At 38.8% G+C, this 23,704-nt stretch overlaps 1 protein-coding gene across 2 annotated transcripts in view; it reads right to left on the reverse strand.

The window, feature by feature from the left end:
* SLC6A9 (solute carrier family 6 member 9) overlaps positions 1 to 23,704 on the reverse strand; it is a 1,267,030-nt gene that overhangs the window by 728,074 nt on the left and 515,252 nt on the right. The window contains exon 3 of one of the 2 annotated variants that reach the window (XM_044085361.1): positions 19,665 to 19,849. In XM_044085361.1, coding sequence (XP_043941296.1) covers positions 19,665 to 19,694 — 30 coding nt within the window. In that variant the 5' untranslated portion in view covers positions 19,695 to 19,849. Of the gene's footprint in view, positions 1 to 19,664; positions 19,850 to 23,704 lie in introns of those variants that run through there. The other variant, XM_044085363.1, reaches the window with a different exon arrangement.

Consider the following 23,704-nt stretch of genomic DNA (forward strand, 5'->3'; position numbering starts at 1 on the left):
GAATCAGTGACCCATGACAGAGATTATAGTTGTGTTATGAAATACTTTAGATATGCACAAGTCAATGCCTCTAAAACTGATAAATGGAACATACTCTCAACTTGATCCTCCTATTAGATATGAAGACATCAGCTTTGGCTGTAGAACTTGGTCTGACTATTTCTTTGACCACTTCAGCCTGGAGCTACTGTATTACAGACCCCATGATCTAAACTGAAGGTGACTAGATCTATTTCCCATATCACATCTAATATTGTTTCCTGTATTCTCCTTCTATTCCTTCCAGCTGATGACTGTGATTCCTTGGATGCTACAGTCAATGACTATAACAGGTCATTCTCATTCGAGTTTGACTTTTCAGCTCTAAATTGTGTTCACGTGGTATTGAATGGGAGGCATGGGCCTTGGTTCAAGTATGATCTTTACTTCCTTCTTGAAGAAAGGAACAGGATGGAGCCTCACTTGCAGCAGGGAGATAAATGTGTGACAACGAGCTTGACCTGGATGAATATTATGTTCAATACACGGCTGAAATAACTCAAAAGAAGGTAACATGCTGAAAAGAGAGATCTCATGAGACCATCTGTTCAGCAGTGCTCTTCAGTGTGGTGGATATATCTGTACCTCACTGTGAGAATGCTGCTCAGTTTTTCACATGAAAAGATTGCTACAATTAAATCCGCACTGCTTCTGTTCACCCTATGAAATGCACAATGGTCTTGTCCTCCTTTGACCTTTTTCTTGGATGTTGTTCAATCAATATTCCTGATACATTTTGCTTCTAAATCCATTAAAGTTTATTTCCCAGCATCAGTGCTTTCATTACTTGATAACAGAGCCTTGTGTGATCACAACATTTTGCTTTTGAAATTACTCAATAGCATTAATGATAAACAGCAAAGATAACTAAGAGTATACATATGATTATAACAATACTGATCACTGGTGAAATTCAGTGAAACACAACACACTGTGAAATTTCATCGACAATCAATAACACCGTAAAAAAAATTATACTGTAATGATCTCAATGCAAACAAAAAGTTTACATTTGGATTATTACTCATCTCAGTATCTTTATAAAAATCAGAAACAAAAGCTAAACAAACCTTCAAAAAACTAATTACAGATCTTTAAAGTGGAGCCCCCTCATGTACCTTCAAAATTTATTATATATACTAACTCCACAGTTGTACAAATACCAAAGGAAAAAAATCACACTGAAATACGTTATCAGCAACTCAGCTATAATGTAATTTGCACAGGAAAAAAGTGTTCTCCAAAGAGAAACAAGAACTGTATAAACCAACACACCTCGTGGAACCAGACCCGATACCAAAAGAGGAGTCCAAAGTAAAATTCTTCCATTTATTCACAGCCACAAAATACGTCAAGCGCTTTCGTCTGCAACACTACAGGACTTTATCAAAACAGTTAACATCCAGTCACAATGTGCTTTTATCCTTGAATTAGTTAACATCAATTAAGTACTTAAATAATTCAATTATCCAATAAAAGTATTCATGAGCTTTTAGAACATTCAAGTAGTCATTCTAAAATCACATTGTATTAATCATTACCATTTTAAATGAAAATAATTGTTAATATGAATGTTCACAGTTCATAGTTTGGTCGCTCTTTCTTTAGTTATAGGTACAAGAGAAACATGGTCATTTAGACCTGGAGGGTGGGTGGCATTTAACAAAATCTGCCATCTATACTCACTTTTACATATATATATATATATATATATATATATATATATATATATATGGGGAAAAGGGCATAATAGTGGCAGCATGTAGACTACTATAAGGCAAGTGAAAGTTATATGGGGAAAAGGGAACAGTAGTGGCAGCATGTAGACTACTGTAAGGTAAATGAAAGGTATATGCCATTTTCCCCCACTGCAGTGCTATCCTGGAGTTAGTATATATAGTTAGAGGGTGCGGGGGGCATAGTCCCCTACTTAGTCTGGTTTTATATGGTCCAGTTTACAATTTAGCATGTTGAAATTCAGTATTATGGATTTCAGTCAAGTGACTTTTCAGTGTTTTGAAATTTCAGTCTTATGGTTTCAGTCAAATGCGTTTCAGTCAAATGAGGTTTCTATCATATGATAGGGATCCATATACATACATATATATATATATATATATATATATATATATATATATATATATACACGCACGCACACACACACACACACACACACACACACACACACACACACACACAGTAACCATTTGAATTGTCAGGACCCCACACTTACAAGACAATTTTCCACTGATAACAAAGAAAACCTACAAAAACAACTCAAAATCCAGAAAAGGTCCAGGTACTAAGTTTGTAAAATGAGTGCTTTTGTTCCTTCTTTATTAAAAAGGAACTTCATTAGATGTAGCTACAGTGAGTCCAAAAACGCAGAAACTGAATGGCTGAAAGAATGGACTTACATATGCTAAGTACGAGATGCCATTTCTTGGAATATTCTCTTTTTTTCTGAAGTACGGCAATCTTGTAGTTGCTATTTATAAGTTTGGGGGTGCAGACGGAACTTGCCCCCTGGAAAAAGAAGTTTTAAGGAAAACTGATTTTTGAGATTTGGTCTTCTCTGGGTTTTCAGTCTTTTTTTTCAGCTTTTGGGCAGTTGGTATTACAAGTACCAATATTTCAACATAGATTATATACAGTACCTCTGTCTTCCACTAAGAAAACTACATATGTATGGTCCATTAAATCTCAAAGAGCTAGTTAAGAAACATCTGTAGCAATTAACTGCTTAGAGTATAATATAAATAAATTAAGGCACATACAGAAGCATTATAGTTATACAGCATAAATAATCTGATGGTTCAGATTATTCAGAGCACTCATTTCACACAGAAATATTTCCTCATCCTTCAAAAATACAATTAGCTATGAGTTATTACTCAAGTCAAATTAAAACTAAATATGAAAGACACTACTTGTACTACGTATAAATCTCAAGTCTGATGCACATATTAAAATTGTTTAGTGTTTTTATTCAGTAATGTATTCCTGCTTAAGAATCACATTGACTAACATGAAATATAATGAAAATAAAACCATGCAATTAATTATTTGCATTCCCACCCAGTTGTTCCTGTAGCCATTTTGCAATCAACATCCAAGTGCAAGGGACAGAAAATTCACTGTAGTTTACTGAAATTTTATAATCTTTCTAGGCTTTGCAACCTTATTTCAAAAATCATATATGCTCACAGTAAAGAGTTCACAAATAAAAGTTAAAGAATGTTTCATTTATAACATGTAAATGTGTCGATGATGTGTTAGATTTTACACATTGCTTTCAGTACCAGCATCCCTTTGCCAGCTTACTGCACTTGAATAGCTTACATCTCTCATCGCTATTAACTTATAATGCATAACAAAAAGTGAAATAATGCTAACATTAGAACTTGTGAAATGTTAGTCTTCCTATTTTTATATTACTGATATAAAATAATCAGCACTGCCACATTATCTAGTAAGCATGAATCAACAAAGCTAAGCAGACATGAATATTATAACATTAGCCCCTAGCACTGACAAAAGCCCTACTATTGTCTTCCTATTGCTAATTTCTCTATTAATAATTATCATGCCTGGACTGCAATAATATTGGACACATCATCATACATCTAGTACTGCATACTGTGTGTCACTTAGTCCACAAAACTACAATTTAGTGTTATGAGTGTCCATTTGGCATTAAATAAAAGCCTTGAACACGTCACATTGGTCATCCCATGCCAGTATCATGGCAGGAAGCAAGATCCAAATGCTACATGAAATGTCTCTGTATGAATTAACTGAAAATGGAAACTCTGACTGTAGCTATTTTTACTTGCTTATCCATGCTAAATAATAAAAATTAGAAAAGAAAACAACATAATTAGTTTTCATGAGGCTGATGTCCTGAAATAGATATTTTTTTTCTGTACTTCTCATTTCAGCCATTAAACAGGAACCTCTAGTGGCCAAATATAGCAATTTCAAACAAACATTCCTATCTGCTGTGTACATATAAATATTTTGTAATAATTAAATCAAATACCTGGCTGACATAAACTTGTATCATAACTTAACAAAGGTCACTATTTAATTGCTACTATAGAATATCATCAATTCATGTATTAGATAGGAAAGAAATGTAATTAATTCTTTGTCTATCTCATTTAAATCATCTGATGTTTCTTAATGGTTACATGATTTTGCGAATCAAACTAAATATGCTATACAGTAATTAGGGTGTTATGAAACTGTTCTGTTGTGAGTTTGACCTGGTGACATCTTGCCATAACCTTACTGTGTACTTTAAATGACCTGACAGAAATCTTTTACAGACCACCTGCTGGTGACATTTTTTTTATTCTGCATTTGCAATTTACTGTGTTGCAGGAGTGTTTTTGGACAAGTTTTAATTGCACCTGTGAAAACAAATACTGGGACTTTCTGCATATGGGAGGCCAAGAAACTTTATTGCCCAAAGAGAAAACAAGTAGACAAGGGAGAACATGAAAACTCCACATGGTGACCAGAAATCAGGACTGAACCTTTGAGCTAGGAAGCAAAGCTTTTACCACTGAGCCACCTTGATCTTACATGACCTGAACCAGATGATATCACCTTATCCATTCCCTCAGGACATTTACCCCCGTCTTTTTTCCTCATTTCATAGAGGTTCTAAGCCAGGAGGAAGTAGTCCAGTCCCTGTCCTTTCCAATATCAAATGAATACCAGTGAAAAGCTGACATGGTGTAACTGGGGCTATGGCAAGCTGAGTGTTAATAAACTGTCTCCTACAGGGACACGATGATTTTAGAAATCAGCCAAAAATGGTAACAGAACAAGAAGAAATATAAAAGATGCATAACTGAAAAATGACACGACACCTAAATTTTACATGATCTAATCCTAGCAAGTAAAAGAAGTAAACTATTAGCAAGACAGATGACTCACCTGTTTTACTGAAGAAAGCAGAGTGATTGGATGACAAAGTACATTTGTCTCAAATACATAACTGCTGGATGGTTTAAGGTACGGCCTAGCTCCAGGAAGCACAATGATTCTATATAAGGATGGTCTTACAAAATGAAAATGTGATGCAACTGTATTTATTATAAAATGATAAACACAGTTCTAATATCAGTTTAGAAAGTAAAACAATGTGCTTCCTATGAAACCAGCATTCGTATTCATGTAAGAGGTCACTTGGGTTCTTTAAAAAGTACCACACAGCCTAAATATGTATGAGTCTTTCACAAATGCTAGACTGCACAAACAGATGGCATCATAAATGGGGAAATAGGGCAACAGTTAAGAATACTACATTTTGATCCCTGTGCAAGGCTGGCAAACAGCAGGAACCATTAATAGTGCAAAGCATCTGGCATCCGGCCCATACTCCCACTGATGCTGCAAAAAGAAAAGCGTGGTAAGAAAAAAGAGAGAATTTAGAAATAACTTATTGCTGAGTATCAGACTTGGAAACGTGGCAAAGAAATGAGGCTTGCAAATATATCTTTGAAAGTAAGGGCAACCACACTGCTGCATAGCAATTTTATGAGTTTCCACTAACCATGTGTTCCCAATGCACTAAGGAGGTAACTATAAAACAAAAACGATCCACATTCCACATAATGAGTCTTATGAATTACTGACAGTGTGTAACAGTCAACATTTTTATAATTTAGCCTTTCACTTTAAGTATGTAAACAAATATACTTCTGCAAAATTAGTAATGAACTAGTTACTGCTTAGAATTACTACTTGCTTTTAGGTATTATCATATTTTCTACTAACTTTAGCTATTTCTGCATCTATTGCATGCAAAGTAATATATCCCTCTGTAAAACACCACCCTTACTGTACATGTGCTGAATGTGATACTTTCCTGCTATAAGTAATAAATGGAGTAAATGTACACAGCGAAGTCAGTCCGAGTGCAAAATACATTTTATACTTTTATAGTGCTGTACAGGAATGTAAGCACCATGCGAAGTCATATAAGCAATAGTTTATTGTTTATTAGACAGAAATGTGCTTCATATTATTACAACACGTTATAAATTGGCGTAAATAGCTAGTGATCATTTTATGCAAAGGGAAACTCAGGTGCTACCTACATAACTGTATCCAGGGCTCTAGTTTTTAGCTGTAAGCATTTACTTTATATTTTAAACATCAGTTTACCACAGCATTCTGTTACTTACATGGACTTTAGGATCATATGGGAGAGTACAAGTTTGTACTTTACTGGGCTTTTTGTAGTGTCACAAGGGCAAACTTTTCAAACATGGAATGTTGTGCAGGGGAGGGATGCCTGTTGCCCACACACCTCAAAAAGGAATCAGATTAAATCAACCCTGTAATTAAGCTCTTCTTGGGATGATGTCAGCAGATGAAGACAAGCCCTAGAACAAAGTATACAGTAAAAAAGGTGTGTTCCTACAACTATGGTTCTCAGAAGTTAATTGGTTCTCTTACTCTTCATTGTAATGAGGAGAAATGTCATGTCACTTCACACAACAGGGATGTCTACCACAGCAGTAATAAATGCCTACTGATGGTGGAAGTATGGGCTGCAATCTTTGAAAATGCTCCTTCTTAGACCCTGCAAAAGTTTCCTCGGCTTGAAAATAGAATTAGTAAGAAAATGAAGTCTAGTCCAGGGTAGGGGGAGTGGAATGTGCAAACCTAGAACTTTTCCTGAAAGAAACCAATCTTTATCAGACATGCTAAGGCATCTTCAGCCTAAAAAAGCATCTATTGTTTTCTGGTCAGCTGGTGAAAACTGAGTGGGAAATAACAGATGAATTCGACTGAATGAGAAAGTATAGCAAGCCAGCTTTCAGTAGATCACAGTTTATATGCCTGCAGATATTTTACTTTCTCTTACTGCAGTACGCAACATATGCTGCAGTCTGCTGGGTAAATGAAAGCCCAAAGATGACAATAAAATATTTTATTTATTGTGTGGAAGAGGTAAAAATTGCCACTATTCATGCAGTTTAGGGTTTCAATGCCTTTTGCTGACATAGTTGTCACTGATGTCACTCAAGGCTACAAAAGGATATCAGCTTTTCTCATCATGCTAGCACAGAAATGTATCTTTCATACAGCTATGCTTTTTAATGTACTTAAGCTATTTATTTGTTAGCCATGTGAGTTGAAAAAGGATCAAAGCAAAACATGCAAAATGCATACTACTTCAAAATGGCCATAATGAATCAGATCACACCAAATCAGGAGCAGCATCTTAAATTGAAGGTGCAGCTAACTCAGAAATGACTACATAACTCAAGAGATGCTAGGGATTTTCTCCCCTTTATAATGGGTATGGCAGTAGTTTCACCTTGTAAAAACATCAGTTTAAAGCTTGGTGTGAATGCACTTGAACCCTTCATTTCAGTGGTCAGGGGTCTACCTCACGTTATTTTATTTGTTACTGTAAGCAAGGACTGACCCAGATCTGAGAATGCATTTTGTATAGCAAGTGTTCAGCTTTGTCCTCAGCAATGAGACTGCAACAGCATCTTCTGAATTTACTGAGATGGCTGTAAATATGGCAACCACACCTTCCCGAGGAAAAGATTTTTGATATAGCGTGTCACTCTCTCTCTCTCACCCTGTCCCTGTAGTACGTTTCAGAAATAAGATGGTCCATTTCCCGAGTTTGATTGTCAACATAATTACCCTCAGCATGACAGCTATTTCTATCAATAGTCTGGCAGTGCTAGGGACCAGCTTGAACTGTATTAAGGTGTTTTGTTACACTTAAGCACTGCATTGTGGCATCTGGGAGTTAAAGATTGCCCTTACTCCTCAGTAACATCAGCACGGGAAAAACAAATTTCAAAGGATTTTGTCCTCAGTTTTTTTTTTTTTTTTTTTTTTTTTTTTTTTTTATGTGGATTTAAAAAAAAATAATCTGTGTTTCCTGCAACACATACAGTGGTGTTAATGGTAAGTCATACAAGCGTGATAAACTTTAGAAGTTAATTATGTATGGCAGGAACTCTGAGGACAGCAAAATGGCTACTGGTTTTACAGAAGTTATTCTTCTGTTATTTAGTGTAATTTATCTTAAGCACACTCCATACAAGGGAAATTTAAATCTATTGGACAGTTCATAAAAGACCAACTGCATTCAGGCTACCACAGAATTAAACAGCTGTATGCTGCCTTTGGAGGCCTTTTATCATCCTTCTACTGCCACTACATTTGATATGGACCATTCTCTGCTGTCACTACATTTGATATGGACCTCTCTCTGCTGCCACTACATTTGATATGGACCTTTCTCTGCTGCTACTACATTTGATATGGACCTCTCTCTGCTACCACTACATTTGATATGGACCTCATTCTGCTGCCACTACATTTGATATGGACTTCTCTCTGCTGCTACTACATTTGATATGGACCTCTCTCTCTGCTACCACTACATTTGATATGGACCTCATTCTGCTGCCACTACATTTGATATGGACCTCTCCCTCTGGAATTTATATCTTCCCAGAGGAAGTTCCTTATGCTTATTGAGGATATAAAGCTCCCTTTTCTAGCACAGCAAGATATTTTTCATTAATCTATTTTCCTCTTCTTATAATTTTAGACAAATAGTACATTTCTCCACTTGTGGAGAAAATACTCTTGATATTTGTCTTAAAACTATTCCCTGAGACCTGGCAAATCAATGCACAGTCTCCACTTAGCAAAATCAAATATATTACTTATTATTAACCTCTTCAAGTAATGTGTCTACTCTTGTTTTTTTTCTTTTTCACAAAAACAAACATAATACCCCTAAAAACTGTAATGCAATTGCTGCTGGCAGCACGTAAGGATGTTGACCATAGCTGTCTCACCTAAACTTCCTCCAGTTAACACTTCTGTGACCACGTCCCTCAGGTACATTAAGAATAATGCAAACACTCAGCCTGCTCTTACTCTGCGGCCATGTTTGGATAGCAGTCATACCTTTCATTTGTGGCTATGTTTGGATAACATTCATACCTTACGTCTGTGGCCATATTTGGATAGCATTCATACCTTACTGCATTTTAAAAGGACAGCTTGCTTAGGAAAAGAGGTAAAGCACTTGCTTTGGCACAGATAAACTGGGTTCAATTAGTGGGACTAGTCACTGGAAAATCTGGCTACCAAATGGTGGGAATTTCACAGCAAATGACAGTGCACCCACTCAGGGAGAGGAGCAATGGTTGGTCCCCTGGTAGGGCACAGTAATCAGGCCTGCACAAAGCTAGTCCCACTTTCTGGAAATGTGCATTTGTGGTAGCACGTATCTGCATTTGTCCCAACAGGAAGAAGCAGAAGTCCCAGCTGCAGCATGGCATGGCAATATTAGGGAAGGACCACCTTCACCAGAATGATGGCTCACCTCCACAGCCATCTCTTACTACAGTGAAGAATGAGTGGACCTATGGCCTCTCACCAGGACCACAGAATGAATAGGACATAAGGCTCTCACTAAAGTTCTGGAATGCATGGACCACCTTACAGGAAAAGAATGGGTCAACTGTGCATGTGGAGGAGGAGGAGCTAGATAATGGTCAGGATATTACGGCAGCAGTTAAGACAGAAAAAAGAGTTTACTGTAACATGTTACTATCCAAAACAAAACATTCTTTCTTTGTATATAATCAGGCCTAACAATATTATAGGAACACTTTACAAACATGTTATAGCATTTAGATCTAAAGAGTTGCAGCTCTATACATTTTAGATATATTACTGTATTTTTGAAAAGGAACAATGCCTCCTAGTTAGTCTACAATCTGATAACATGCATTACTCCCATAAAACTAAATTACTTAGAACACAGATTATTACTTGGCACCTCACACAGAGTTACAAAACATCTAGCAGTTGATTTTTTTTTTATTTTTATAACATTTCAGTAGATCCAAACATACTGAAAAGTACAGTTTTGTACCTACCATAAATGTAGATGTTCGAGGATCCACATTGCTGCAGTCCTAACTATTGGGTAGTCCGCTGTCCAGTCGGCCCGAATACCAAAGTATATGGCTGACGTCGGTCAGGGCGCATTAGACTGACGTCAGTACGTCAGGGTACTAATGCGCATGACCGACGTCATATCCTCAGTCTTTTCTTGCCCCAGATGTCAGAAGACCCTGAAAAGATAAGGCCAAAAACCAAAAACTCCCAACATACCTGCACCAAAATATATATATATACAAAATATACAAAATTAGCAGAATATAACCTCACCTACACAACCACCCCTAAACACAGAGGGGAAGGAGGGAGGGTAAATTGGACTGCAGCAATGTGGATCCTCGAACATCTACATTTATGGTAGGTACAAAACTGTACTATGTTCTTCATTCCACATTGCTGCAGTCCTAACTATAGGGTAGAATCCCAAAGCAGAGGTAAGGGAGGCTGGCAAATCATAAGGAAGCAGGAACTGACAACATGCCCTGCAAAATAGCTGTGGCAAAACCAGCCCTAGACTTAGAGTAGAGAGGAAGGTGATAATGCTTAGAGAAAGTATGCACTGAACTCCAAGTAGCTGCCTCCAAAATATCCTTAGTTGCCACCCCCCTCAGAAATGCTGTTGAAGTGGCAGTAGCCCTAGTGGAATGAGGCCTAATCCCAGCTGGAATCTCCTTGCCATGATGGGAATAACAAAATGTAATGCAACACCCAATCCATCTAGAAATAGTTTGTTTTGACACAGGCTTGCCCTGAGAACTCAAAGCAAAAGAAACAAACAACTGCTGAGACTGCCTAAAATCCTTAGTCCTGCTCAAATAATAACGCAATTGCCTATGTACATCTAAAGTGTGCAAAATCTTTTCCCCTTTATTTTGGGGATCTGCATAAAACGTAGGCAAATGAATAGTTTGGTTTAAAGCCACACTAGAAACCACTTTAGGCATAAAGGAAGGATTAGTGCGTAATGATACCCTATCCTTATGAAAAATCAAAAAGGCTCAACCGCCATAAGGGCCTGTAACTCAGAAACCCTTCTTGCAGAAGTAATGGCCAACAAAAAGCAGTCTTCCATGACAAGTATTTCAGTTCAGCAGTAGCTGCAGGCTCAAAAGGTTGTAGAGTAAGTTTCTCCAACACAAAATTGAGATCCCAAACAGGAGTAGGAGCTCTACGTGGGGGTCTTATATTCTTTGCCCCTCTAAGAAATTGCTTGAACAAAGGATGTGAAAACAATGGTGGGTCACAATCATAGTGAGCTGAAATTGCTGCAGCATGAATCTTAATGGAAGAGAAAGACAAACCTTTGTCCAATAACTCAGTAAGATATTGAAGAGCCACACTCAAATTAGGCTCGAAATCTCCAAATTCTTTGCTGCAGTCCAAAATAAAAATCTCTTCCATTTTTCTGCGTACACTTTCCTTGTACTAGGTCTTCTGGCTTCCATAATCACATTTAAAACTTGTTGAGGAAGTTGAGACCTGCTGTCTTTCAAAACAGAATATGCCAGGCTGTTAGATGAAGAGAGTGAAGCTTGACATTGAGCAGGCGACCGTCCTTCTGAGACAACAGATGTGGAATCAAGGGTAAAGGCCATGGAGGCTTCTTTACCAGACTCCTCAGTAATGGGTACCAGTGCTGCGAGGCCAATCTGGAGCTATTAAAATCATCCTTGGCTTGTCTTGTCTGACCTTTAGAAGCACCTTTGGAAGAAGAGGCAGAGGTGGAAACGCATACACATGAAGATTTTTCCAACTGAAAGAAAGAGCATCCACTTTCCAAGCTGTGTGATGAAACCTCTTTGTGCAAAACATTGGCAGCTGGTGGTTTAGTGGAGAAGCGAACAGATCTATGTCTGGAGTTCCCCAGGACACTGTCAACTTTTGAAATACATGAAGATCCAGTTTCCACTCGTGGGGATCCATGATTTGTCTGCTTAACACATCTGCTAAGGAGTTCTGTGCTCGGCAGAAACCTTGCCTGAAGAGTTAGTTGCAAGCTGAGCGCAGTCTCCCATAAAATCATTGCTTGCCTGCACAATGGGTAAGAATGAGTTCCCCCTTGTTTGTTGATGTACCACATGACAGTTGTGTTGTCTGTTAGAATCAACACCTGCCCTGGAAGAAGTAACTCCTTGAAAGCCATTAATGCAAACTGGACTGCTAACATCTCCTTCATGTTGATATGTAGATGCTGTAGTCTGGCAGGCCACTTGTCTTGTATCCACTTTCCATTTAGATGAGCTCCCCAAGCAATGTCTGAGGCATCTGTCGTTAGAATTTGACTCGCCTCTGGCGGGTCACAGAGAGTCCCTTGTTTAGGTGACATTCCTGAGCCCACCACAAAAATTCCTTTTGAATGCAAGGTATTATTTGAATGACAGTGTCCAAATCCTGGCAGTGCTGTGTCCATACATTTTGAGATACCATTGTAGCTTCCTCATATGCAGTTTGGCATTGGGAAGCACCAGAATACAAGATGCCATGAACCCTAAGGCTTGAAGGACTGTCCTTGCAGTCAGCCCGGACTGAAGAGATAGTTGATGGAAGTAACTGGAAAGATTCTTTTGTTTGTCCGGGGTTAAAAGGCCATCTGGGCTGCTGTATTCAGTCTCACACCCAGAAAGCACATGTCTTGAGAGGGTACTAGACTGGACTTTATTTCGTTCACAGAATACCCTAGGCATCTTAGCACTGCTATGACATATTCCAAATGCTGTAGAAGGACTTCCTTTTCTTGAGCCAGAATCAGGCAATCATCCAAGTAAGGATAGATTTGAATTCCTTTTAGCCTGAAGTAAGCTATCACTGGAGCCAGAACCTTTGTGAATACTCTGGGCGCAGTAGATAAGCCAAAGGGCAATGCAGAGAACTGATAATGAGAATCTCCAGCTCGAAAACGCAGATACTTTCTGCAACTTAGTCTTATAGGCACATGAAGGTAAGCTTCCTTGAGATCTAAAGTTACCATCCAGTGATCTTTGCCCAGCAGAGGTAAAAGCTGTTGTAACGTCAACATTTTGAACTTGGGAATGTCCAGATAAGTGTTGAGGATAGATAAATCCAAAATTGGTCTCCACGTGTTCCCCTTCTTCGGTACTAGGAACAGGCGAGAATAAAATCCGAGGCCCCTTTCTGGCACAGGAACCGGCTGAATGGCCCCTATTTGGAGTAACTGAGAAATTTGCTTGTGAGCCTCTTGTCTTTGTAGAGGAGGAATGTCTGGCATGCCTTTGAAAGGAGGCAAGGTATGGAAATAAAACCTGTAACCGTGGTGAATGATATCCAGAACCCATCTGTCTTGGGTAATTAAATCCCAATTTTCTTTGAAAAGAGACAGTCTTCCTCCCAACGGTGCTGCCAGGCGAGAATGAACTGGCAGCTGAAAAGGCAGGTCATTGGGTCTGCTTACGAAAGGACTGACCCCTGCCCTCACCAGAAGTCTGAGCAGGGGAACTCCCTGTCCTAGGCCTAAAAGAACCCTGAGCTCTGCCCCTACCACGTCTAGACCTACCCCTAGACTGGGAATCATAAGTAGGATAAGTCCATCCCTTAGCAGGCCAATTTCTACTAAACTTCGGAGGCTGCTCCTCCAAAAAATCTTTAACAGTTTGCATAGACTTAGCCTTGTCCTCCATTTTCTTCAAAACTGCTTCTACAGGCGAACCAAACAACACATCAGACTGCAAGGAGCATCCAAAATCCGTGTCTTAACATGCTCAGCTAAATTCTGATCTCTCAACCAGGCGTGCCTACGAAGAACAGAACCAGTGGCAGCCACCCTGGAGGAGGCCTGCACAGCATCAAAACCACATTGCAAGGATTGTTTACCCACCTGTTCAGACACATGAACTAAATCCTGCAACTCTTTACACTCAATACCTTCCGCCAGAGCATCCACCTTAGATCTCAACTGTGAAAGAAGATAATTCTGATATTTTAACATGTGAAACTGACAATTCAACGCCCTCATGGCTAAAGTGGAAGAAGTATACACTTTCTTTCCCCATCTATCCAAAGCCCTTGCCTCTTTATCAGGAGGGACAGGATTTTTAACAACTGAGGCCTTCACACCTTTAGGCCCCTGAGAGACAGTTTCGGGTCTGCCCTAGGACTCTTAAAAGATACTTATGAGCTTCAGGCACCCTATAATACCTATCCGGTTTAACTGGGGCAGGAGGCAAAGAATCAGGATTCAGGGAAGCCTCTGCAAAAACATCTTCCACCACATTCAAAACAGGAGGTATAGCTAAAGGCCTATGCTGGGGTAAAACAAGAATTCCCTAAGCCTTTTCCTGGAATCAGAGAAATCTTGACCTTCCCATTTAAAATGTTCCCTCATGGAATGCAGAGTCTCTGAAAATGAAAAATCCTCAGGAGGGTAAGCTGAAGGAGTAGAATCATCCACATCAGAATCAGAATAAGGAGGGTACTCCTGCAAGTCTTCAGCCGAAGACTCAGAAGCCTCCGAGCATTGCTCAAAACTCTCAAACTCAGGTTCCACCCTAGGCCTCTTATCAGGAGGGGGCATAGAACCCCTAATCATAGTAATCAAATCCTCTGCCATTTTAAGCATATGTTTCTTAGGCAAAGACCCTGAAGCACTAGGAGAAACCCCCACTGAAGCAAAACTCGGCCTGCCCCTCAAAGAAGCCTTGGAAACAGAAGGGGAGGCTCTGACCACCTTAGGAAGAGAGGGAAGAACAGCCACCTGAGAAGCCCCCTCAGCCTGGCCTACTTCCTGAGAGGATACATCCTGTAACAGTAAAGTCTCTCCCTGAGACTCCAAAGAAACACCTGGCAAAACCTCCGGCTCCACTGAGCCCTCTAAAGAACCGACGTCTGGGACTGTCGGTTCTTCCACTCTAGGTTTTGCTGTTTTGTCCTTGCGTTTTTTAGCCGAAGCCAGCGTCGGAGCATCCGACGGCATTTTATAATTACAACGCTTCCCAAACACTAACCTGGCACAGTCTAACCTTCTCTTAATAGTGCGTTTGTTAAATCTAGCACAAGAGCGGCATCCAACAACGTCGTGCTCAGGCCCTAAACAAGGTATACACAAAGTATGGTAATCCCTATGAGGTATCTGTTTCCCACAAGAAATACAGTTATTCACTTTTTCTGACATCCGGTTAAATACTGAGGCAAGAAAAAACCAAAATATTCCCCAACGGGGTACTTAGCCAACTTTGATTCGGTCTGAAACTCTGGCTTCAGAAACTTTCAGAACGCCAACCTGCACTCGCAAAATTGCTTCTGCATCGGACCATGCGGCAAAAAAGACTGAGGATATGACGTCGGTCATGCGCATTAGTACCCTGATGTACTGACGTCAGTCTAATGCGCCCTGACCGACGTCAGCCATATACTTTGGTATTCGGGCCGACTGGACAGCGGACTACCCAATAGTTAGGACTGCAGCAATGTGGAATGAAGAACATCCTGCAATAGTTGCCTTGATTTGTTAGAGGAAAGTCGGGACTGACTCAATGTAAAATTATTGTCCTATCACCTTTTTCAATAAAACTGTGAAGCATACAGAGCATTGCATTTAGATCTGTTAAGTGGTCATTTATTCAGTCTAATTATAGTTTGTCATTATAGTTTTATCAACAAAATTTTTCATGGCCAGAACTTGATATTTTTGTCGCTTTTTAGATTTTTAAATAGTAATTTATTGAATTATAACACCACTGACTATCAATGATAGGTTGAAAAAAGACATCTACCATGACCGACACTCATTTTTATGATATTTTCATTAGAGCAATGGAGGCACATTTTTGTTCATAGGTTCATAGATTAGTACTAAGCTACCTGCCCTTGCGAGCCATTTTAAACATAGCCAATTATCCCTTGTGAGACTCAAACCCTGCACCTTGTGTTTGCAAGGCAAATACCTTAACCATAACGCCAACCTCCCAACCCTGTGGTTGTGGCTGTCATCTTTCTTTGTGTGTATAAAGCTTTGTATCTACCTGATAACTGAAATTTGATTTAGAAATATTTCTTCACTATGGATTGGATTCAAAAGTGGTTTGACAGGTCTGCTAGATTAAAACTTAATAATATTTTGTGTGACTCTCATTATCTCTTTGAGAGTTTCTTGTGGCTTTGTTTTGGGCTCACTTCTGTTTAATTTATACCTTTTTATGTCCAATTCATTCTGAAGTTTGGCATATTGAATATGCTGATGATATAAAGTAACACTGTAGAGTATACTCACAACCACCTACCTGCTCTATACAAATGAGTTGGGCTGAGGTTAGTAACATTCACTTCAATGCTTCTAAAGGTAAGATAGTGCACCTAAGTCCAAGGAATCCTGATGTTATATGCCACTGGTCTGCACATTTCAGATGCCACAGGCCCTTATGTAGGCTAAGCAATACATACTGACAAAGGTTCAGCAAGTCATTGTTATTTTAATTTATTTATTTGTTTTATGAGAATTGGTCATTCTTAGACATTTTTCAACCCACAAAAAAAGGTCATAAGGTCAAAGCTAAGTACAATATATTTGGTCAATTTTGGCTAGTCAATCAGTCAGCATATTTTTTTTTACAATGGGAAGAAATAAGCATATGTGGATAAAACCCATGCAGACACTAAGAGAATATGTCAAATCCACAAAGACAGTTACCAGAGGTCAAGAATGAACCTTGGACTCTGAAGGCATGAGGTGGAGATTTTGTGACTGAGCGACCAAGCTACTCAATTACCAATGGCAAACAGGCTGGTTGGGTTTAATTTACATTTTTTTTCAAATTAAGGTCCTCAGCTATTCTCAAAATGTTAAGAACTACATTAAGCTTCACTTACAGAAGTGAGCCCCTCTCTCTCTCACTCCCCCCACCTCTGGTCCTATAAGTTCAATAGGTATACACTAGGCTAACGAACTCCACAGCCTTTATAAACCTAGCTGTGCAATTCAACCCAATTGTGTCCCTATGCATCATGGATATTTATTAGGAGGAGGTATGTTAATTAGGAAGTTTCTACAGGTTATGTGGGGGGTATGTTAGCTTGGGTATTATTGTCTGCCTGTGTGTATGAGAGTAAGTCTGGAGTGAATTTCCGATTTTCCATCCATTGGTCTAGGTTATGCTTAAATAGGTTTAGGGATTGACTCTGCTTCACATGGATGGGGAGCCTGTTCCACAACATGGGAATCCTCTGAGACACATATCTGTCTCGCCAACATGTCTTATTTATGTCACAAGAAAAACTGAAATCCTTGGATCTAGTGGTTCTGATGCTGTTCATTTTGCAGATGTGCAATAGGTCCATCAGAGCTGGATCTGAGGATGCCTTGTATGGCAGGTACAGATTGCCTCTCAATAAAATACAGGAGACAGTGTACAGAGATTGGGATTTAAGGCAATCCGTGTAGGACAATGTGTTTATACCCTGGATTCTCCTGGTAATGAACCTTTTTGGGTATTCCAGCTGTTGCATATGTCTGGTCAGGTACAAACCAAAAGGGGCATTATAACTCAATGATGGGTATGATAAGGACCAAATAAAGTGACATTTTGACTTCCTTGGACCTGGATGTCCTGCCTTTACTTATAAGTTGGGCAATACAGAGTGATTTTCTGACTACCCTGGACAAATATTGGTTAAAGGCCTGATTACCATCTACATATGTTCCCAGGTCCCTGACTACCAGGTCAACTCTTAGGGTGTCTTATTGATGGAGTAATTAGCTTGGGTGGCAGTTTTCCTAAAAGGCACTATAATGCATTTCTTGGTATTGAGTTTTAGTCCATGGCTTTCACCAGTCATTTGTTTGAGTTAAACCTTCTTGTATGATGTTTGTGTCAAGGGGGAATCTATGACAACTCCAAATTTGTAGTTATCTGCCAACCTGGTCAACCAAAGACACTTGACATTAGCCTTTACCTCTGAGAAGTAGATGCCAAATAGGAGTGGTCCATCATGGAGCTCTGAGGTACACCACTGGTGACTGGTCTCCTAGTGGAGGGGTATCATTTATCCTGACTTCCTGGGTCCTATCTCTGAGCAAGCTGATTCCCCCCTCCTTAATCTTTCCACTAAGAAACTTGAGAGTATATAATAGGTTCATAGGGTCATAGGTTTAGTACTTGAGAGTATATAACTTTTTTCACTCGGTGCTTGCAGGTTTTATCTACTTCTTTTTATCATTTCAGATTTTTTTAGATTTTAGATTAAAACCTTGATTTTTTTTGTCTCTGTACATACATACATGCAAATATTTCAAGGATGGGAATTAATGCCCTTCTAGCTTGCCAATATACCAAAACACTTTTTCCCAAAAAAAATGACCAGGCTGTGTTCAAAAATATCTAAATTACTGCTTGCTTTAACGTAATTTGGTAGTCTGTTCATGTATCACCTACTCTAATTAGTGCACTTCTCATTCCTATGCAATCTTCTACATAGGTTGTCTGATGATTTTCTACTACTTTTTGATAACCCCAAACATTCCCAGAAGTAGTTGTCTATAAATACCCTATATACCTGAATAAGATCTTCTCTTAGGCATCTATAAGAGACACTGTACAAGTTCAGATATTTTAGTCTTTCATAACAACTTAAACTTCCACATCCATGAATGCCCTTGGTATACTGTCATTGTACCCTTTCCAGTTTAGTCACACTTGTTTTCATATAGGGTTTCCACGTTGTTATTCCTTACTCAACTTTGGGGCTATGTAACTAATACACATTTCTGATTTCCTAGACTTTATAAATCTTTTTATACAACCTTTGGTTCTATAACTATCATTAACTAACTGGTTGATATAATTAGAAAAACTCAAAGTTGGATCTAGCCATATACCCAGATCCTTAAATGAATCCACACTTTTAATCATTGTGTCCTGTATTAAATATTCACCTTTCAATTTATGTCTCCCAAAATCTCAAGATAAGATATAAAATATTATGAGCACATATAGCAAAATAGTAGATTTTCAGGCTGAAAATGAAGAGTTTCTTAGGGAAGACATCAAAATGTAGTTTTAGTTTGGTACCCATAGTCTAAGAGGTGAATTTTGATTACAAGGAAACGACCATTTGTACTAAGTTTAGTGACAACCATTTTTTCTGAAAGAGTTACTTTGCAGTAGAACACATTACCATTATTCATATAAGATGTTTTCTCATTGCTGCTTTTAAATCTTACTTGATAATGTTTGAGAGGATTTAACATTTAATTAGGTTACTACTGCTTTTGAAATAATATAAACTGTCATCTTTACAGCATGCAGGCAAGCATGCATATAAGATAACAGCCTCCTTGCAGACTGATTGCCATATGTTGCTTGAGGATTAAGACTATGAAGTTTTTAATTATTCCTTATAAATTAAAAATAAAATAAAACAAAATAATTCCTTCCCTTCTTATAGAAATATAAATTAATTCATTACCCAATCTTTCCTGCACATAGAGTAAATACAGTGGTATTATAACAGCAACAGTCATTAATCTGAGTTTTCACATTCAGCTCTTTAAAAAGCAACATCAAGAAAAAAGATATAAATGATAGGGTAAACACAATCTTCCAGAACGTACTAAACACATCAGTCAGTGAAATAAAGAAATCAAACAGGCACTTATACAGTTCAATCAGAAAAGAGGTGAAATAAAGAAATCTATAGCTTACCTGTTCAACTTCAGGGGTCTTCTCTCCCATAATTTCACCAAAATCTTCACAGGTTTAGGCTATGTTTCTACCTCTTTGCTTCAGTACCCAGGTTAAAGATAGATGATTGTATTAGTTTCACCAGTACAATGTCCTTATATTTTCTTTTTATAATTTAGACCATATAAGCCCAATAGGTTTCAACTCTGTTAAAAAAATAACCAAATACAGTTTAAGGCAGAAAATATCAAAACTGGTGTCATTTTAAAGTATTTGAATCAGATACAAATTGTCTACCCCAAGAAAGTAGGGCATTAACTTTTTTGTCAATTACAATATAATATACAGAAGCAAGCAACTCACGAACAACACACAGTAAAAAACTGTCCCATTCATTCACATTCAACTATAATTTCAGAAGTATACCTAGCTACAATCAGCAGATGAGCTGCAATACGGAAAATAAAAAAATAAAAAAAACAGAAATGCAGAAAACTTCTGGTGTTGAATCACTCTTAGCTGTACCACTTGCAGTGTTGATCCTTTATACCAATTTGTGCCACTGTAACAAGCAAATAAAAACAGCATAATAAGCCAACTTTCCAAAAGAGACATTTCAGAAAATCCCTTTTAATGTTGAAACTGTAGCATGCAAGAGTCAAAGGTAAACATTCAAAGTAACAATAAATGGAATAAAAAAATCATATCACTCTGCAACTTGGTCTATAACCAGCTTTTACATTTACTACAACTACTACTAATTCTGATTAACAAAGTCAGAACTATGATGTCTGTTAACCAAACAAAAGTAATTACCAACACCAAACGAAAGTGGGTGGTCTGTGCTGCTTTGAATGAGAAATAACTTTTACCTCCTCTGTGATATGAATTTGCAAGTTACCAGAGCAGATGTGACCACTATAGCCCATCAGTTTAAACTGATTATACAGAATACCTGTCCTTGTCAAGCATAGTTCTCAATAATCCTGCCTACTGCAGGATACCTTGCAACCCCCCCAAACAGGAAGTTATTTTAATATTCAAAGGAATACTACAGATTTGAATGTGTGCAATGCATTACAGTTTACAACTGTCTACAGCTATCAGGTTTAAGAACTGACTAGCAAATTCCCTAAGCAGGAAAAAGCTGTAGCTTGTGAATGGAAACTGGAAACACACACCTTTCAGAAACCTGCAGAGAAGTGGAGCATCATAAAAACTGCCTGGATTAGTTTGTCACACAATTTAACAACTAACTCAGAACTTTTTGCTCCCTCATTCCATACCATACACCTTGGAAGACAGATGTCTCTTTTCCTAGTACTCAGACATTACTGTATACCGTTTTATAATGTCCTCTGATTCAGAAGGTACTGCTAAACTCACAGCAAGACAGGACTATTCATGGTTGAGGCAGCCATGGTTTTCTCTTTTAATGAGTCTGACCACTCTTCTTCTGTGGTCCCTACTTTTGCATAAATATTTACTCATACAGTAATAACAAGATATGACACTACATCTTAATCTCAGGACACTAAGCCTGCCAGCTTGTAGGATAAGAGTTTAATTCCCAACAGTCACTCTCCTCACAAGTCCGGACTATCTTAAAGGAAGGCAGAAAACCTAATTAAAAAAAGGTCCTACCTACAGAAGAGAAAAAGAAAAACAGAGTAATCTGTTGGACTACAACACAAGGCCAGACATCTTACTTGCTCTTTACCAAGAGTCTTAAACAATTAAACCACTTTTAGTTAAAGCTAGCGTATTCATCCACCAAATGCATGTACATATGTTTTGCCATTTCTTCTTGAAGTTCTAACATGTCCACATACAGCAACAGCTGTATCAGTTAAACACATTCTAAGAGGTGTTCTTCATTTAAAGTGTTCAAAAAGAAACACTACCTCTTGGAACTTTACTTTTGTTGGAAAAGTCAACCTAGTCTCCTTCTGAACCAGCTGATACAAAAATATAAAGTACTTCTACTGGAAAACACCTTCTAGCAGCTGTTACATCAGTGAGAAGAATCTCAGCGTTGCAGGTTCTGATCTGTAAACCATGTTACAGTCTGCTTCATAATGAAATAGTGTCACTGAAAACCTGTCCATATTTCATATCAAAAGTTACCTTAGCTAAATCTTTGAATCATTCTATTCAGTTACATCTTTCATTCTTATTCCCGCAATGGTGAGCTACTTTATCATGGAACTTATAAACAAAGACATTGGCAACCTTCAAACACTGGATCCCACCCAGTTTGGGTTCGTGAAGGGGCCGATCTTGTCTCCTGAACCTGACTGACTTCTTCGAATCAGTCTCCAGAGCTGTGGATGAGGGTAAGGCAGTCCACACAGCCTATATGGACCTTGCCAAGGCCTTCGACACCACCCCCTACTCTGGAATAATAGATAAACTTACTAAGCTGGGCATAAATCCCTACATCACTCGATGGGTTGCCAACTGGCTTACTGACAGAACCCAGACTGTAAAAGCAGCCGACTCCAAATCCAGCTCTAGGAGAAGTGACAAGTGGAGTACCTCAGGGTTCAGTCCTGGGACCACTCTTGTTTGGCATCTACTTCTCTGATGTACAGGCCAACACTAAGGAACTCTGACTAACAAAGTTCGCAGATGACTGCAAACTGGGAGCCACTACTGAATCCCCAAATGATGTGGATATTCTACAAAAGGGACTTACAGAAACAGACGCTTGGTGCCAGAACCATGGGCTCAAGCTTAATGCCAAGAAATGTATAGTTATCCCCTTTGGGGAAAAACATATACCCATGAATTACCACATAGGTGGCAGTCCACTAGACACTGAAAGTGTGATGAGAGACTTAGGGACACAGGTGACAGTGGTCTCACCTTTGATAACCATATCGCCACAACAGTCAGGAAATCCTTCTATGTGGCACACTTCATCACTAAGGGCTTTTCATCCAAAAAAAGGAGGTCATTGTCCCACTTTACTCATCCCTCATTAGACCCATTATAGAGTACAACACCCCATTTGGTATGTACCTCACAAGACATCTGCAACAGCTGGAAAGGCCACAGAAATACCTCACTAAAAGAATCACAGGCCTAAAGCAGATGCCCTATGCTGACCGTCTATAAAAACTCCAGCTATACTTTGTGGCATATCGTCTACTCAGAGGCGATCTCTGCTTAACATACAGGGCCATGTCAAACCCTGAGCTGCTGGACATGCTCCACTTAAAGAAATTCCAATCCCTCAGAGCCACACGATCCAGGAATCTAAACCTTGTCATCACAATGAACAAAACATGCTGGAGGGATAGGTTCCTGACCCAGAGACTCCCCATGCTCTGGAATTAGACTGCCCATACATGTCAAGCAGAGCACCTCCTTGGCCCTCTTCAAAAGGAACCTTGACGATTGGATGGGAGATAGGAAATTCACCCCAGGGATCACGTCAGTCGCCCTGCTAGACAGGGGTCCAGGGAAGTGAATATTGTGGGAAGAGATTTCCAGGGAATTGTTATGGCTAGGCTTGTATAGGCCCTAGGGCCAATAGCCTAGTACCAACCTATGAACCTATGAAATTCCTATAGGAGTTGCACATACTATTATTATTACAACTGCTTCTTAAAGAAATGTTTAACAATTATGTTGTTGGCCTCATTATTCTAATTTAATTTTGTTACTTTTGGCCTGGCACTCTTGTGTGGGGTCATTTACTGCACTGTTATAACTTGTTGATACTTGTTAACCTCTGCTATCTCTGAAAAAACAAACAAAAAAAAAAATCTTGCTTTTTTCCCATTTTTCTGAGATTTAAAAAAGTTCAGTTACAGGCTTGCTGTTCTTGAACTGTTTGTAAGTTTCTGTGAGGCCATTTTTTGCTTGGGCTAAAGGAAAGTCTCTCTGTTGATCAGTGGCAGTGAAAAACATTGAGCAGCCTGCCTGCCCCTGTGGGAGTGGTTACTGATTTGAAACTGTAGTTTTATTGGCCATTCTGGGTCAATTCCAAAACTCCTTCATCTTCCTCTCTTAAAACCTGGTTGCCTCGTGGTTTTGGCGTCTTTTCAGGCTTG

Source organism: Protopterus annectens, chromosome 10.part0 (assembly GCF_019279795.1).
Source record: "Protopterus annectens isolate FY-2018-M chromosome 10.part0, PAN1.0, whole genome shotgun sequence".
Taxonomy (NCBI): Eukaryota; Metazoa; Chordata; order Ceratodontiformes; family Protopteridae; genus Protopterus; species Protopterus annectens.